Source organism: Daphnia pulex, chromosome 5, assembly GCF_021134715.1.
Source record: "Daphnia pulex isolate KAP4 chromosome 5, ASM2113471v1".
Classification (NCBI taxonomy): domain Eukaryota; kingdom Metazoa; phylum Arthropoda; class Branchiopoda; order Diplostraca; family Daphniidae; genus Daphnia; species Daphnia pulex.
Window position 1 is genome coordinate 11499862 of NC_060021.1, and position 19055 is coordinate 11518916.

General features: G+C 47.4%; 1 protein-coding gene across 13 annotated transcripts in view; it reads left to right on the forward strand.

Annotated features, from left to right (window-relative positions):
- Positions 1 to 3471: 3471 nt before the first annotated feature.
- The window catches only part of LOC124193990, a 29452-nt gene continuing 13868 nt past the window's right edge, over positions 3472 to 19055 (forward strand). For 2 of the 13 annotated variants that reach the window (XM_046587985.1, XM_046587984.1), the window contains exons 1-8: positions 3472 to 4204; positions 5830 to 11463; positions 16504 to 16547; positions 16725 to 16815; positions 17856 to 17864; positions 18020 to 18094; positions 18207 to 18426; positions 18578 to 18631. In XM_046587985.1, the coding sequence (XP_046443941.1) occupies positions 6169 to 11463; positions 16504 to 16547; positions 16725 to 16815; positions 17856 to 17864; positions 18020 to 18094; positions 18207 to 18426; positions 18578 to 18631 (5788 nt within the window). In that variant the 5' untranslated portion in view covers positions 3472 to 4204; positions 5830 to 6168. Of the gene's footprint in view, positions 11464 to 16503; positions 16548 to 16724; positions 16816 to 17855; positions 17865 to 18019; positions 18095 to 18206; positions 18427 to 18577; positions 18632 to 19055 lie in introns of all 13 variants that reach the window. The other 11 variants (XM_046587992.1, XM_046587991.1, XM_046587989.1 and 8 more) reach the window with 8 other exon arrangements.

The window sequence follows — 19055 nt, forward strand, 5'->3', positions numbered from 1 at the left end:
CTATACATGTCTGCGTAGACATACATGCACACTACGCACTGCACTTTCATCTTTTTTTTATTCTATTCCGCTTTTCTTTTTCTGTTTCTGCATTAAACCTATTATATATCGTCGTGAAATCAAAGGATCGCATTGGCCTTTGAGTTGAGCACACACACACACAAGCGCCAGCGCCACCCGGATCTAGGAATAATAAATCAAAGTCGGAAATCCATTCATCATTTTCGACGATCAAAAGCGGAAGTGCTTGCTTCGCCGAAATAATAATAAAGAGGGAAAAGGAAAAGAGAAAGAAGGAAAAAAAGGATATCTGTTGCTATACGAGGTCTCCTATATATGTATTATATATACTTGCCAGTCCATTATGAATTTCCCAGAGTCTTAGACCCGCCACTGTGTGAGACAAAAAGATAATACTGCGAAGAAGAACTCTTGTGTATTTATATATATGGGTTATGTACAGAGGTTGGCAGTCCCAGACGGGCCGGGTGGGAGTAAAATAAATGGCTCTATAACCGTACCAGAGGGGGAGGGAGTTCATCTGCGAGAAGAAAGGGAAAATGATGACCGAATAAATGTCTAGATGCTTTCAGGACACATATGAAATGGATCACGCCAAAAAGGAGACTGTAAAATAGGAAAGGGGAGGGTCTGGGTACAGAGAAAGAAAAACAACAAAATAATACAAACACATCAGCGAACACTATTTCTTTGTTTCGGTGGGAAGGGCCGGTTAAAGGGATCACATATGAGAGCTGCGCATAAACAAAGTTCGTTCATCTTCATTTGGGGGACTCGCTGAGGCCTACTGATGTTAGATGGAGCGGGAATATGCCTTGTGTGCGTGACATTTGAGACTTGAAAATGTGACATTCGTGCCGAAATAGAAATGTGTGACAAGGAGGGAAGCACTGCAAGTCGTGTTCGCTGCCGTTTATTTCTATATTTTTTTTTTCTTTCACCCTACATATTTGGTACCGAGAACTAGCGGCGTGAATAATCGATTTCAATTTGTTACTACTGACGTAGTAGTCGGTAGAAAAGAAATCGAATGGCACAGAGACTTGGTTGTACAATGCCCAGGGTTTTTGATTTATCTTCCGATCGGCCATGATTTATTTTCTGTCACAGTGCCCACCATATTCGCATCACGCCATGTCTTCAGCTCCTATTTTAGTGTTACCTGAAAAGAGACCTTGTCACGACAATTTCTTTTTCCATGTTATCTTTTTTTTTATTTTTCCTTTTTTTGAAATCTTTTCCAAGAAAATGGCATGTCACACGACTCGTGCACGTCCTTTTGTCCTAGACTGCTGGATATTGGAGATCCGAGGTCCGGATGATGTGCACGCCGTGACCTTTTCGTTTCGGGGCCAATCGCCAGGCGAGCAATCCAAGCGCGACATTCAATTTCTGTCGATTTGCAAAAGTAGCCAAGGCTATTCGAGACTAGGATACACACAAATTGAACGCACATCAACTAACACACACACACACAGTCGGGGGGGAGTGTACGTGCGGCCACATAGTCAGATCGCGCAATATCGTGCGCCTCGTTCGCAGACTGTCCAGGGAAATTGTGAAGGAGCCAATCAAGAAACAGAGAGAGAAGGAGCGATCCCAGTAGACGGGAAAAACTCTTGCTGGGTTTGAATTAGTGATGAGGAAAATCTTATCGATTTAAGGATCACGAACGCGCGTGTCTCTCTCTCCTCTCTCTCTGTGTGTATGTTCATTATACGTTGCGGTGTACACGGTCAGAATCAGGTCCTATGGGCATGGGAGCATGAGAGCAGAGCGCAGCGCGGGACACGCAGCTCACATAAAGGGAGAGCTGCTGCTGGACGTGTACATATCTAAAGATAGAGAAGGTAAAGAAGAAAGCTAGACGCCCGGACGCCCGTTGACGTAGCCTCGCCCGCCATCGCCTTTATCCGCTTTGCCCCCCTACAATCAATAGAAATTTTTTCCTCCTTATTCTTTTGTCTGGTTATAATGGGAGACTAATTCGATTGATCCCTTCTACCCTCTATCGCCCAGCGAAGCCTTCGTGTAATATCCTGAAAGAATCTGGGAATGTCTGGGAATCGTATCGATCTAGCCTTGGCTACACTACCGACCACTTTATATCTGGATGACCAGTTTTCTGCTCAGACCCCTTTCTCGCCGCCGCCGGGGGCCATTGTTTGTCACAAACACTTGAACCTTCCTCGATGGAAGAAGGCGGAACTTTGAAACAATCTCGTACTCTCGTCAAACAAAAGGGAGGAAAAGTATAAAAGCAGGTCAAATGCATTCAGACGATGAATTTTCTCAAAAGACTGAACGCCTTCAAATAATGGCGAATAGCGATCAAATCTTTTTTTTCTTTTTTCTTTTCTATTCAACTTGAAGGTTTCCAGAATTCTCGACCCCATATTCCTGGAACACATTGCGTGTTATGGCGAATTTAACGTGGACGGTGGAAGCTGGTCATCATCGTTTATTCCACGGAGCCGTCACACGAAGTAGATAGTCGGTAAAAGCAGCTTACGGAACGTCGGGGCCCCCCTTTCCTAATGGCAACGTTAATGACAGAGTTTCTGACTCCATTGCGACCCATCAGCCAGGAGGCTATTTTGAGATTCGTTATTAAAACGGGCAGGCACTCCCGGGGCCGGCCACATTTAAAAAATTAACAAGTCGGTCGATGCAGCGGAAGAAGAAAAAAGTCAAGTGACAAAGGTCGCACAATCCCCTTTTGAATGTGCCCCTCTCGGTTTTAATAGATTCAATCAATGTCCCCCCTCCCTCCGGCGCAAAGTGCGTGTTGATATTGACGCAATAGTGTAACACAGGGTCGCGCCTGGTCTCCTTTTGAAACGCAAATGAATTTCTTCTTTACGTGACGCTCATTTTCGTCCCTCAGCAGCCAACCATGTTACCCCCCAGGCCCGAAAACTAGACAAGCTATGAATTCATAGTCGGATGGATGACTCTTGCTCGCTGAGCCATCGTCAGCAGACCTTTATACGGTGGAAGAGCTGCTGACGGCTATGGGAATAATAACGCAGGGATTCGTGAAAAATGTAAAATTCATTATTGTATATTTTCGGGACGATGCTCAGAAGGGCGCCCAGCCATCACGCACGAGCGTGCCTTCGATGGACTTCTTGTTTTATTGATAAAGGCAACTGAATCTGTTGGTTTCACCCCTAGCAACCGTTGTTGTTAGACTGGCTATTGTTGCACCGGCTGCATGTACAGTCGCTCTCCGCTCCGCCTCACACATACGTATGACCCAACTTTTCGGCTCGGGCCCAACCAACCCCAAAAGGGCCAGTACGAATATCAATGAACAGGCGAAACCCTAAACGTGCTGCTACCTCTCTTTTCGTGATTGCCAATGAAGACTTTCAATTGCGGGACTCCCTTAAAAAAATGAAAAAAAAAAAAAAAAAGAGTGCGGTTCCGGTCTATATATACTTCTTCTTCTCCTCCTCTGTAAGGCCTTAATATTTAAAGTGATGGGTGATCCAGCGGATGCCAGAAAGAAAAGAGAGAGAGAAAGAAAGTCGATTTGATATTTAAAAACATACCTGCACGAAACTGCGGCATCTGACAGTTCTGCTGAGGAGTTTCCAACTTACTCACGTAGTTTAGTGCTGATGATCCCATCCAGCGTTTATTTTTTTAAATTATTTTTTAGGAGGTGGATCCTTCCCAGGGGAAGTAAGAAAGAGATAGAGGGTTCTTTGCAGGGACGTCGGTTATCGACCTGGAATACAATGTACTATGCTGGATGTCTAGTGTACTGTATGTGTGTGCATGCGGATGGCGAAGAGAGAGAGAGAGCGAGAGAGAAAAGGGGGCAGCAGAGTTGCGCCAGCCCAGTCGCTTGGTAAAGTCTCGACGCAACTAGGCGAAGAACACAAACTCCTCCCACTTTCCCTTTCAAGGAATCGCTAGCGACGCCGTCCGCACTGCCAGGAACACGGCAGTCTGTCGTGGTACGTTGGTCAGATAACGACAACGACCACTCACACACACAAGGGTGTGTGTCCGTGCAATATTTTTCGTGTGTGTGTGTCTGTGTGTGTGTGTGTGTGCTTCTCTTTCGTCTGTGCTGTGCGCGCCCCATGTGTTTCTGTGAATTCTCATCCGGAATTGCGCTTGCTCCACTGGATAATACTTTTAGACATTTCACGGGTCGACAGAGCGCAATGTATTGCCATTTTTCTTGTATAATTTTCGCGAGATGCTCACTCTTGTGAAAACAACAACTTTTGTTCTTATATTGATTACGATTGTTGTGGGTGTATAAAGCTTCTTTCCCGTCACGGGACGGATCGATGATTCCGGCCGTCTTTGCTCTCTCTCTCTTTCTCTCTTTCTCTCTCTACTCCGCGCTCAATTGCCTCCAATGTCTCAAAGACTAGGCGACCAGACGGCAAACACACACACAAATTCAAATTTGCATCCGTGAAAGAGACAGCACGCAAGCTTTTCACCCAGACTTTCCATCTTGTCATGTTAGCCGTCTGCCGTTGTTGATATTGCGGGACGTCCTTTTACTTGCTCGCCCTATGTGTGTGTGTGTGCTCGCCCATTTTCCTTGCTAAAAGTGTTTGGCTTTTGTAATCTCTCTCCTTGAACTCGTCGCCGATCGATTGTGGCAGCAAAGTCCGGGAATTTCCTAGTAAACACAGCAGCAGTCCGCGGGGCCATATACACACACAGCATGTCCGGTTGGAGGGGGGGAGGGTATCACAGGCAACGAGTTTTGACATGTTTTGTGACATTATAGAGAAAACTAAAATAACATGTGTCACAACTTTGAGCAAAGAACTTTTCTTCTTTTTTTGAGCCATCCAAACTCTACTTTACTACAAGTATAGCACTAAAAATAAAACTCCCAACCCCCGTCGGTTGATTCGTAAATTTCGTGCCTTCTCGGCCGATTGCGATCGCTTTTTATCGGCTAAAACGAAAAACCTGGTTGACGGTTTATATAGATTTATCAATCAGCTGTTTTCTTTTCTTTGTTGGTTTTGTTTTCTAGCGATTTGAGGCGTATTATGCATTCCACTATATTTCACGACAACATGTGGGTTGCACACAAACGCCAAAAGACGCCCAGTTAGAGGATAATAATTCATGAAAGCAAACGTCACTGCGCGACCCATTCCGTGTGCCCGAAATTCGAGTCGACTACTACCATTACCGACCATTTTGATTATGTTTATTTATTTTTCTTTTCTTTTTGAGCGCGAGAGGTTAAATGGGATGCTGTCGTGTCGCCTAGTCGTTTGTTTTGTGCGCATTGAAACTTCCGCATTGGGGCTGAGATCTCTCTCTCTGCTGCCATTATGCACAGCAGCTCCGCCCAGTTTCTCCCCATTTGGAATTTGAATGAGTGTCTGTCTCTCTCTATAGTGTCTGTAGTATAGTACGCCAGAATAGAGAGTTTCCCACAGTTGCGAGTTAGACAGTGTCTCATCGTATTCATTCGCTTGAATGGATTGCTAGAGTACACACACATCGAAAGTGACCAAAAACCCAAAATAGTTTTTTTTTCCCGTCGAAAGAGTCAAAGAGACAAGAGAGAGATGACGGAAAGATTTCATTTGATCGTCGCAAAGACGTCAAAAGTTCTCTCTCCTTGAAAAGTCAATAAAGAATCGAGGCGTGTTCGTCTTTGGTGAACCGGAAAGAAGCCACCCGAAAAAAAAAGAAAAAAGAAAGATGATGATTTGGTTTCCAATCTCGATTTTTATCTTTAGCCGTTTCTTCTCCTTTTTCTGCAACATTTTTTTTTTCTTCTATTCTTTTCTCCTTTTCGGACAAAAGTTGCGCCATGTCATCCTATCCGACAGCCAAAGCCGGTTAATATTATCTACGCTGTCGTCTTCATCTACGTCAAGTGTCAACAAGACTGTAAACTAAAGAGACGACTCTATCGCTCGAGTGGCCCTGTGTGCGTTTCCCCCCTTGGCAGCCGATCGATTTCCCATTGGTGTAATGCGGTTGCGTTGGCCGCCTCATGTTGCACTAGCCATGGTTGACCTTCTTCTTCGTCTGTGTGGCCGCCGACTCGATTGAAGTCGTCGATAAGAAGGGAGGAAGGGGTGGAAAATCTGATCAGGTCATGAACACCCATAAGCCCCGATCATCACAGCACCATGACGAATGATGGAATTGAATAAAGACGGAGTCGACTGCGCCTCTGTCATCGGCTGCGCCCTCGACTCCGCACAGCCCGCCACCACCACCAGCAGCACCTCTACGGCTTCTTGTTGTCAAGAGCAGCCGGCCGCAGCTGTCAACGCTGACGTTTTGCAAGCCAAAATCAGCGCGCTAGAGGCGGAATTTCTCGGTGCCTGGCAGATCCTCGAATTCCTCTCCACCGAATATCTGGCCATGTGGGAAAGGTTGGAAACGGTCGAGCTTTTGCTCTATCAGCAACAAGCCACTATCGCCCGGCTCGTCGGGACGTACGGCGACGCGGGAGCGCTGGACGAGAAGCAGCCGTCGTCGGGCGACGCCTCTGCTATTATTAGCGAAGCCAACTCCACCACCATGGGCGGCTACCTCCATAATGGACCCAATTTGTCGCACGTCAAAGAAGAGGAGGGCGACGACGATGATGACGACAGGTTCGCCGCCAAAGTGGAGGCCCAGCTTCGATCTCTCGAGTCTGAACAGCAGCAGCAGCAACACCAACCTTACTCGATTACGTCGGTGGGTCGCAGTCGTCAGGCCAGTCGATTGTCGGCTGACGAAGCGTTTTATCGCAGCCTCAATTCGGCTCATCGCGACAGTCCGTCAATGATGTCCGAATCGGACAACGAATTGCGAATGATTTGGGAGTCGGCTTCCGCCGGCCAGCAGCCATTTCATCAAGATCCCGCCCGCCAGTCTGAGGAATCAATTGGCCACGTTTTTAGCGCTCAAGATTACTGTCATTATAGGCGAGGTAATACGACGAGTGGCAGTGGCCAGCCGGATCTTTGGTCCAAGGGCAAGAAGCCCAAGCCTCCGGACGACCTTGGCGATGACTCGCAGACCGAAGACGATGAATGGATGTGGAGGAACAACATGGACAGTTCCTCGGACTGCGCCAGACAGATTCGCGAAATCGAACGAGTGAGTCGCAAACTGAAGAGGGATTCACAGAGGCTTCAAGAGCTTCGTGAGAGACTGGTCCAGTCGTCTAGTATTCCGCAGCATGTAACGCCACATGCTCCGGCTGATCCGGCTAACGATCTTCACGAACAACTGCGACTGGCGTTCCTGGAATCGGCCCGGCAGAAATCGGCGCGACTCCATCAGCGCCAGCAAGTTCAGCCACCCAAAGCCAACTCATTGGGCTACTCTTCCAGCACCCAACAGCCATCGATCTACCCCGGTTCCTCGTCGGCGATAGTGGGAGCTCCTGTACATATCGATCCGCTACATCTAGGGCGGAGCAACAGCTCCGACAATGTTTCACCCAGTTTTTCTTCGTACCTACGGACGCCGATCGAAGCGCAAACTGCTGGACACGACAACGACGCCGCCAAACTTTCGAACCCGACGTCTCCTCTCCTCCTCCAGCGCTCAAAATCGGCTCAGAAATCGCCGACTCCGCAGACCAAAACACCAATCATTAAAACGAGGAGCGTGTCGGAAGAAATTGCCCCAAACTGTTTGGGCAACTATCTGAGCGCTGCCAGCTCGAGGTCGCCTAATAAGGTGCCCGGCGCTTCTCGCTCGCCCAGCCGTCGAGCGCAGAAAAGTTTATCGCCAACCCGAGTCAATCGAGTCAACTCGATGCGATCCGATTCGGGAGTTTCTTCTCTCAGCGGTAATTGGTCGTCGATGGACCCCGAAAGATCGCCCGTCAGTCCCAGTCAAATGTTGGTCTTGGCCGGGCATCATTCATCTACACAACAGCAAGTCGAGTTGATTAATTCGGTCCCGCCTCCTCCCGCTCCCGCCGACGGTCAAAACGCTCGACCGAGCAGCCGAATGATGTACGAACAACCGGCAGCAGCCTCTCCTTCCGCACGTTCCCGGTCACAGCCCAGTCAAATTCAGCCACATTTAACAACGGAAACGTGGAATGTCCAGGGCTCCATTTGTTCCGTCGCGACAGCAGCATTTCCAGTTGCCGGGCCCAATCAACGGGCCGATCCTTATCCCGATTCCGTTCATCATCCCCACGAGGCGCCAGATGGACATCGAACCCGACAAAATCATCCGGCGCCGTGTAATTTATCTCGAAACAATTCAACTTGGCTGGAAACCGAAATTGACAACCCGTTTTTGCCGACGACGCTGGATGATGAATGGTACAGCCCGCGAGGCGTTGTCCACCCTCAGACTGCACCCCATCAGCATCACTACAGATCAAATACGCCAAGTCCGGCTCCCGGCTCCCTGCCCGAAGGCCATTTCGTTCCAGAACCCGCCAACGTACTCAACCAGCAGCAGCAACAATCCAAACAGTTCCAGTATCCTACTCTGACTTTCGAACCGTGTCAGGATGAATTAGTTGGCAATTTCGAATCGCATCCTTCCAATTATATCCAGCAGACCAAATCGGCCGGTTGTTCTCCGAAACAGAGGCGCCGGCTCCACTCGTCGCCGACGTCGTCCATAACGAGCCAACGGTATCAACAACAGGACAATCAACGCCAACAACATCCGAATCTACGACTGGAACATCAGCTCTCATCACCGGGCCGATTAGTGCAAACCACGACGCCAGCCGAGCAATTATCTTCATCATCATCAATCGATTACTACGATCTTTATTACCAGACGCCATCATCGCTAGCTCAGCAACAACAGCAACAACAACAGCAGCAGCAGCAGTATCAGCAGCCTTGTTATATGGAACATAATCATAGTGCTTACGGTAGCCAGGAAGGAGTCTATTTGTTCCGCAATCCGCTACCTAATTACGAAGAACAATCGCCCTACGAGACGCGTCGTCAAAGTGGACAAGAAGAAGAATCGTCCTCCTCTTTCGGCCATTCGCCGTCCTCTTTCCCCGCTTACACCACTTCGAGCCAGGTGATTGTGTCACAATGCGGATACATTTCCATCGCTGCTTCCAGCGGGCCTTCCCGGCCGATCTCTCCCGGCAAGCAGCCGCGGAATAGCCCGCGCAAGAAAATTCGAACAGCCGTCAATCAAATTTTCAATCGTCCCAAACTCAAAAATCGTTCCGTCTCTTTGCCGGGTGTCGACGCTATGCAGGAGATGGATCGACAGCATTTGCCTCACAGCGCCAGCGGAAGCACGGGGCGAATGGGCGGGACGGACGACGGGAAACGCTTTTCGTTCAGTCGGACGTCTTCACTGCCCGGATTGAAAAAAGGCAAGAAAATGATGAAGCAACTGACAAACATAATTGGTGGGCGAAGAGGAAGTAATGATGGCAAGAGACCCGGAAGCCTCCAGTCGTTGCCTCAATCGAACGACGATTGGACGACCGTGTCTCGGCGGCCACTTCGGACGCTGGACGTCGTCGGCAATCATTCGGGAGAGCACGGCGTTAGTCGAGCTTTTGTATCGTACTGTAACGAAGGTTTCGATTCCGGCAACGATTGGGACGATGAAATGTCGGGCCAAGTAGCCACTGGAGGCGCCTCGAGTCGAGTGGCCGAGAATTCTCTTATTGCCCCCATTCCTGGAACGGTTCCGGTTTCGGATCCTTCGCTATTGACGAGGCGACCAAGTGGTCCCTCCTCTGGAGAATTCGCCGCTTCCCGAGCCTTGGGTCGCTACCGTCGAATGGCGGCAGCTGAAGCAGCTGCCACTACCATTACATCTCCGGTCGCGATGACTCTGCCAGACGTTGCAATCGTCTCATCCAGCGGCGGCAGTCAGCAGGAGAATCGCCGCAAGGAGCGTCCACCATCCGGTTCAGATGATGATACGAGTCTCAGTCTCAGTTTGAATTTGGACTTCATGGCCCGCCATTTATCGGCGGATGAGCAACGGGACTACGACCAGCAGCAAGAGTCTGACAATCAAGAAATCTTTTTCCCAAAAGTTGCCATCAAATCCAGCCCCAAGAGAAGTCAAAGTGATGCCTGCAGCACTGCGGCGGATGACTCGGATGCCAAATGCGCTTTGACGGTACAAGTTGAGCCGCCCCCGCAACCTGCGGATTATTTGGAACCGGATCAATGTCGACCCGCCGGAAGTGTTGAGAGTGCTCCAGCTTCACCGAGGCCGTTGGCCAACGTCAACCGGACAGCCCCGCGCTGGCAGAGCACGGAAGACAGCATTGACGTCGATGACGAATGGTATCGCTACGGCATGATGCAGCTGGAGGAAATGGAACGCAGGGCGGAATCCAGCGGAGCCGACCTGTTGGCAGAAGCGGCTCGCCAATACAATCAACAAACATCCTACGACAACCAAATGCAGGCAGTTTTGGGTGAACTTCAAGCCAGAGTTCCAGTTTATCCAGCCATCGATGCGCACAGGAGCCAACCCATCGCCAAGGAGATGGTCATCCCGTCCGACGAAGGCTGCGGCTACTTGCCGCCGGCCCAAGAAAACTGGGACTACGCCGTCCCGGCAGTCGTTTACGAACCGGCCATTTGTGGCGAGCCTGCGCCCATTGTGGGAGAAGAAGAGAACGACGACTGGGCGGCTTACACCAGTTCTCCAAATAGAGCCGGATTCGCTGTTCAAGAACCCGCAATGGGATCGGAACAAGTCAGCGTTAAAGCGCAAGATGAAGACGACGAAGACGACGACGACGACTATTCTTCCGGCGAAACTAGCGGACCCGATAGTCCCCACAATCAGAGTTTTGATGATGATAACGACAACGAAGGCGGAAACGAGCCCTTTTATCTGTACGATGTGAGTAATAATAAAGAACCGGAATACTACGAGCCAACTCGACACACCGTCGAGGCTGCGATAGAAACGGCGGCCTCTGCAGCGCCGGCTACTGCTGGATTTTACCCGAATAACCGACATTCTATATCCGGATCTCGCGGTTCAACAACGGACTTATTTCCAAGCAGCGGTAACATCCTGTCAGCCGCCGGAAGTACGGCCAGCAACATTGCTTCGTCCGTCTTTTCATTTTTCACCTCGACCACGGCGCTCAAAGACGGAAACGAAGAAGCGTCAGAACCGCAGCCGTTCGGAACGGATGTCTACTACACTAGCGCAAGCAATATTGCGGCGGCCGGAGCGGCGCCAACGACTGCAATAACAACAACGGCATCAGCAGCAGCGGCAGCAGCAGCCGTTGAATCCCCTGGACAAGTTGCCGAGGCCGGTCTCAACTACACCCAAGATGGCGATGATCACATGGACGCGTTGGATCCCGAGCAGCGTAAAATGCTCACGCTGACTACCAAGGGTAGCGCGGCTCGATGGAAACTAGTCAAGACACTGCGAGATAAGAAAGCCGAAACGGCCAGTGGTGCTGCGACGACGGCCACGAGTCCGACAAATAACGAGGCGGTAAGAGAAACTTTTCCCGTTCGAGTTGTGCTCCCCCTAAAAAGTAAAAACAAACAAACCCTGGGCGTTAGCCATCAGTCCGCTGGAACGAAACGTAACGGTCACGCCGAATACTGAATAATTTATTGCTTTAGCCATCTTTTACTCGGTCGATCCATAGCCTGCCCTCCCCCTGTAGCTTTATTCGACCAGCTCTTAAATTTTACAACAAGACGCACAAGTCGCTCGCTGCAGTCAGGCTTTTAGAGATACATCCACTCGATGCCAAGATGGCGGCCAAGGCCAATTTCTAGGTAGCGCTAAGAGCTGAGAATCACTCGCTCCGAAAGTAGCATTTCTGTTTCAGACATCTCAAAGGTAAAAAAAGAAGAAAAAAATTCGACACCAGAAATGTACTAGAATCCCCTCTTGTTATAATCAAATTTTTTCTCCCTTTTTTTTCTTCTTTTCGTACAATGTGTCGGTATCTGACAATCGTAATCTGACGTTACCCGACTGCCGGAATTGACAAATTGGTTTGTGTAACTGTACTTTGAGTTACCTAGAAATCGACTTGTTATCGATCCCTTCGAATAGAGAGTGCTGGAGTTGTTGGTATCCATTTTCCCCCCTTGGCACAAGAATAGCAATGCCTCTTGGTGGGCTTCCACTGTAGCTCATATCCTTCCGATTTGGTGGCGGTTGGTTTCTTTTCTCTCTCTCTTTCTCTCTTTCTATCTCCCCCCCACCCCACAACTCGGAAGTAACAGCCTCTCACACCCCCCGAGGATAATCCAGAAGGCAAAACACGTACACAGGAAAGGATCGAGCGAAAAGAGTGGGAGAGAGAGAGAAAGAGAGGCTATGGCGAAAGACTGAAAGTAATCATACTTAAGTCTCGTCTCTCTTTTGATGCCACGTATTTTCCGGTTTTTTTTTCTTTTTCGGTTTTATTCTTCACGCCGCTAGTCGTAATGGCCTGCCAGTTACTACTACTATTCGACTCGTTCGACTTTTACGAGGAACTAGACAAAAACGAACAAAGTTGATCCGCTTTCCGACCTTTTTCTTTCCCCATCAAGAGAAGAGAACACAAATTTGTTGTCGGGATCTCTTGAGGTTTTTTATGGGGGTTTGGGGAGGGGGGGAAGCGATCGAAGAAACAAAAATCCAGCGCTCGCAAGGTGTCGCCGGGATAGCGCGCGCCTGTGTCAGACAGACACAGAAAGGGAGATCAATACGAACTGAGCTGTAGTAGTACTATATGCGGACGTCGCAATGGATGAATGTATATACAAGGATGGACCAATGGTAGAATAGTCTTTCTAAAAACACACACACACACATCCAGACAAAAAAACAGAAACCTGAGCAGGCATTCGTGCGTAGCTTTTGTGACGCCAAATAAGTATGAGGGGGGAAACAAAAAACAAAATAAAAAAAAGAAAGAAGAGAGAGTCTAAACAAAACAAAACCCTACACGACACACAACACACAACAAAAGACGACACCCGACAGCAGCCATCTATATAGAATGGATTTGGCCATTTGCTGACACATTGTGGGGCTGCTGAAAGATGAAGATTATAGAGAGAGAGTAAAGGGGACAAAAAAAAAATATGACGGGCAGCCTAGCGTGAACTGGCTGATATTGTGTCGGTACAGAAATTGAAAGTCCGCAACTTGATTATTTAAAGAACATTGGCTGAAACTCTTGTTACCGCGCGGGGGGTTAACGAGATTGGTGGCCTCCTTGTTCGTCAAGGGAATGAAGGGCTCTCTTAGCACTTGTCTAGACTCATCTCTTGACAAGACAGAGGAAAGTTGTTAATGGGAGTAAAGAATCATGTCTGATGATCTGCAAAGGAGGAAAAAAAGGGAGTTGAAATGAGAGGAAAATGAGCGGCGTCAGGTCGTCTTGCGTCAGGAAATGGGCACGCACCAACGTAGTGAGAGGGAAAGAAAAAGAATATATACATAGTACCACACCCAGACATAGACACACACACACACAATTGGAAGTTGGGTAATTGCCTTCTTCCCCCATCGACGCCGACCCAGGAGAAATGAAGATAAAAACGACTGGCTGGTGTATAGTAGTAGACAGTGCGAAGGAACCGTCCGGATGGCCATGGGAAAGACTCCAACTGTCCTTGATGGATCTTTGGCAACTCGAGAAACCTTTTCCTTGTCGTCCCTCCGTATACTTTCTTTTTATGTAAACATGTACAGAAATAGATATTCTGGGTGTGTCCACATACGTTACGTCTGATCAAATTCTGACGTTTTATTAATAGAAAATGGTCCACGACGACGATGGGGGATGCGATGGGTTGCCGTCCAATTGTCGTCCCCCCAATCGATGATTTCAATCACCCGAAACAGACTGAGAAATTTCATAGACTTGTTCAGTTTCGCGCTCATTTTTTTAGTCAATACTACATTCAGATTTTTCCAATATCCAATCTTTTCCAGTCTAGTCGGCAAAAACTCGTGTCGTCCATGGTGAACTTTTAGAACCGATTGTCGTCGTCGTCGCATTTCCTGCTGCCCAGCAGCATCAAGCTGGCACTGCCACGATCGATAAAGTCTTAAGGGTTATACGTATGTATATATATACTACATATATATATGTATGTATGTATTATATGTACTATCTGCCAGGGTGCCGCGCACGCTCAGGTGATATCAATGTACTGACGTCATCTACTTCGTCTCTTATCTTTTTTGGGCTTTTTTGATGAGGTCGGATTTCCCCTTTTTTATATTTGTTTTTTTTCTTCATTTGGTGTCCAGGGCACTGCCAACCTTCCAATATTGACCGTCGATCACAGGGTGTTTTCTTTCCCATCCACGTACCATCTTCTTTTTGCGGACTGAAGTATCCATGTCAAGTATTGGTGGAAGAGAGGAGCAAAGTAAACCCTATTGTATCGGACTATCAGTTTTATATCTGAAGCTCAACTTTTTTTTTCTTCTTTTACGTCCGAAACAAAATTGCGATGTCGCAAGGGAAACAGCTTTTTACTTTATTTTTTACTGCGGCACTGGATTCGCCGAGCTGCCGATCCACGGCTCTAAAAAATGGTATTAGCCGTTTAATAAATAGAGCGCTGAAATTTAACTGCAATTTGCCTAATGAAATTTTCGAACGCGTTTAACTCGCTTTCGGCTGTGCCAACTCAGCCGCTTTATACTAACGGAATAAAGGGGATACGGGTACTTAGTTAAAAGAGCTATCAAAGGGGGCCCTGCTTACCGTTATTGTTGGATGCCACTGCGCTATACAGAAGGTGCCGCTTATTGTTTTATTAGATAATGGAATCTGCCCAGGCTGTTTAGCAGCACAATTGGCCCTGGGTTACCGCAAAGACTGTATATATGCAAGCCGTCATCAAGTGCGGATGGATGACTCACTTAGTTACCTTTATGCTTGCTTTGTTTTTGTGTGTGTAAGCGGGATCATAATATGAAATGATGAAAACGGAAGCGAAGGGAGTGCACACTGAACAGTGGAAGGATTGGCATTAACAACGAGGATAGGAGCGCGGATAATAGTCTCAGGGGTCAGTGGGGAAAAAAAGTTTAGTTGAGCAACTTTAGTCCACATAGGATCATGAGTAAACTGCTCTTCTATTCTCTGATGTATTCTTCAAATAACGATCGCTTTAATATTTAAATCATCCATCAATCCCCCTCCCTCTCGGCATGTATACAATGTTATTGTACAGCAAGGCGGCAGCTAAATAAAATATTGATTCTGTTGACGCATCGACAGTGAATTGAAAAATGGAACTAAGTACACCGAGATCGTCGCCTCGCGACGACTTTGAATACAATAAAATGAAAGGCGGAAGTTTATTGGGCGTATAGACAGCGTCGTGAAATCTGTCCACCCAACGAGAACAGAGGCAGAACATCAATAAACAATTCCAGTTGCTTCGATTTGGATTTATAGTTGCCGTTGGCCGTTACTCGGCAACTCCCAATATACATTTTCACTTTGCAAGGCCTATAGAGATAAAGGGAGACAATGGAAGAGAGAGTTAAGATGAAAAGACTTTTCTTTTGATTCGCCAGAATAAGCATTGACACTTGTATATCTAGGGCAGCAGCCTTTAAAAATCCCCGAGCTTGGCAGTAGTCAGTTTTATCGACTGGCATAAAGGAAGTTGACAGTTGGTAGTGTTGGGAAGATGTTGACAGAGCTGATTATGCCTGCTTGTTTGGTTTCTCTGATTTTATTTCCCCCCTTTTTGAGACTATGGAGACTTGTATAACCCGCCTGCATCGCTGTGCAAATCGTCCCGAAACCCCTCCCCCCACAAGATCGTGATGTTTCTTGAGTGTTGACAATGGAAAGGCGGAAACCTCGTCGTTAAAGGGCCTCGATATAATCTGGGGCGTAACACAAAAGCCGCATTCCGGAACTACTCCAGCTGATGAACTGAATTTTGGGGGGGGGGGCGGAATTGTAAAAACATTCCCAAGGATTTTGAAGCCAAAACCCGGGGAGGATTCTCGCTTGCGAATATCTTCCGATTTAAACTCTATCGCCGGTCTTATCGTCACGCGGGAGTCGAGCGATGGTACTATCTCTGCCAATGAGACCGTTCGTTTCCGAGGCGCTCCCGCCGCCAAATGTCTACCAGCCCCGCGCTGCAGTCTCGTTCCCCAAGTTTCTTTTGCCCGGCTCTTAACACTTTCAACATCTCCCCCCCGGAGGCTCTCTTCGTCATCTCATTAGTAGTCGTGAGTGTGCACAAGTAACTACACGCCACCATGCGACGTTGTGTGTCTCGGATGACAGTTATTCTATCCGGCAGCAGTCTGCTTGCTCCCGCTCTTTCCTCCTCGGCCAACCACCCACCCAACCACCCGTTTTCCATCCCATCCCATCCAATCCTCTAGATTTAAGAGGAAACATTCCGTTTTGGCTCTTATTTGCATATCCATAATATTGCGGGAGATGATCAAGTCGGAAGCGTCCGAGTTAATATTATCTCTTTGTATTTCGATCATGAACTTGATGTTAATTTTACGATTGTCTCTTCATTTCAGAATGGATCCGGTGGAGCTGGAGGACGCGGCAGTCGAGCTAATGGGTAACGTAAAAATACTCAATCTCTCCTTAGCCTTTTCTTTAGGAGGGTTTGCAGTGATTGGACTGGGGTTCTTTTGAGAACGAAAGATGCGGAGATTTTCGCTAATCATTTTTGTTTTTTATTATTGTCTTTTGCCCTTTTTTCTCTTTCCACTTTCTTTTAAACCATAACAAATAGGCTGCCCGGTGATAATCCGTTCTACAGCAACATCGACAGTATGCCAGATATACGACCCAGGAGGAAATCGATCCCTCTCGTCTCTGAGCTGGTACACAGTCCATCTACTACAATCTTTTATCTAATACGCGCGTTCTATTGAGTCGATAGCCATTGTTTTGTTTTGTTTGGGCTTTTTATACGGGAATTATTGTGATGGTAACCATGACGACAACGTCTTTCCGCGTGCTTGGGTTTTTGGCTCAATGTCAACGGTTATTAGAGTTGCGTTTGACTAGACGGGCGGGCTGGGGAAAAGGGAAAAGGTGAAGGGCGGCGAAGGGAAGTTGAGATCACTTGCTGAAATGGGCACTTTTCACACTTGATTGGTGTTTCTAAACGGCCACCTAGCGTTTTCGTACCTCCCCTTCCGCAATGGTTTCCGCCGTGAATCCTTCATTTCTTCATTTTTTGTAGACGTGAAAAAAGTCGGTAGAACGGAGACCCCCTAAGGCTTTGTTTTTCCTCGCCGTCTACAGAAGCACTTAGAGACCTAGTTGACGGGATATTATGCAAGTTACGCCCATGCCTGCCATTTGAAAAAGAGCGGGAGGGGGGGGGGAATTACACATATAAATCTTGGCAAAATTACGAGGAAGTAAAAAATAAAAAAAAGAGTATAAAGAAAAAATAAAGAAGCCCATCAATAGTGTGAGCTATTTTTTAGGATTTAGGGAGAAACTAACACCGCTTTAAAAAAAAAAACAGTGTTATTTCGAGGGTTTTCGTATTGCGTATTTTGGACGGATAAACTTTGAAAGTGACCGAAATACTTGGTCGATTGCCGATTGATGCTGTTGAGGAGATTTTAAGATCAGAATAATAATCCGCGTCAATCTCGTTTTCCAACACACACAAAAACAGATGTTCAGATTGACTTTTAAAACAGAAACATTGGCAGAATCATTGGGGCCGATTGGGACCCAGCCCATTTCCAGCAAGGTTATTGGGCAATAAATGCGCCTCAAATAGTTGCCCCGTGTTTGTTTGACAATGTTTGATGATGGCCTATACTTATGTCGTTAAATTTTGATTATTAACTTGTATATTGTTACTCGATTCACGCGTTCCCCCCACACTGGGCTCATCCAGGTTCTCAAGGTACAGTATATACAATACGCCACCCATTTAATCGATATCAATTGATCCTAAACGTAGTGCATGACATTACCCCAATTTGATGGACGACACAACCAACACGAAACTTGTCGCGATCACGCAATAATGGATTACGGTGGTTTTCGGTAACTTTTCAGACGATGGCGGCGACGAAGCGCAATGCCGGATTGACGTCAGTTCTGCCTCGAGCCACACTCAACGACGAAGAACTGGTAAAGAATAATGCATAGAATTCATGTTGGTGGCCTGCCACGTTTGACGGACAGCCGCTCAATACATTATCGAATTGTTTTGTGCGTTCCCTTTCCCCTCCCTGTCATGCAGAAAATGCACGTCTACAAGAAAACGCTGCAGGGCTTGATCTACCCGATTTCCAGCACGACTCCGCACAATTTCCAGCCGTGGACGGCCTCCTCGCCGACCTACTGCTACGAGTGCGAGGGTCTACTCTGGGGCATCGCTCGCCAGGGCGTCCGCTGCACCGAATGCGGAGTCAAATGCCACGAAAAGTGCAAGGATTTGCTCAACGCCGACTGTCTCCAAAGTGAGTGGCACGAACTATAGTCAGAGAGAACGAACTAACCCGATTGTATATATAATCGATTGCACAAATGATCAAGTCTTGACACGCCTCGATCACGTCCGGCCATCACAAATGTAATAGACTAAAATAACACGTCGCCCGTTGACTTTAGGAATCATTTTCGATGACGACGACTCCAGTTTACTGAATAATTTCATGCACATAGGTCAGAGTCTCCAAAATTCTAAAATAGCGAGCGCCGCTCGCTTGGCGCTGACTTTTATTTCATAGGAGGCCATTAGACGCATTTGCCTAAAACAACTTTGCCAGAAGATTAAACTCTTCATCGCCCCTAATGCTCGTCTTTTGATAGATGTGCTTATGGACCATATGCTATTTGACTCAAAAGCTCATTTGAATACCCATTTAGATTAAACGATCGTTCCGCTAGTTGAAGATCTTTTCCTCGCTCAATTCCTTTCCGTCCCTTTTTCTTGACATTTTTTTTATTTTATTTTTATTTCCCTGCGCTCTTTTATTTATTTTTTTTTTTATTTATTTTGTTACTTGTTTCATTTTCGTGTATCGCGTTGGGCTTGGCGCCAGCCATCGGCATATTCGGCGTAGAGCAGATGACGTGAATTCTCTTG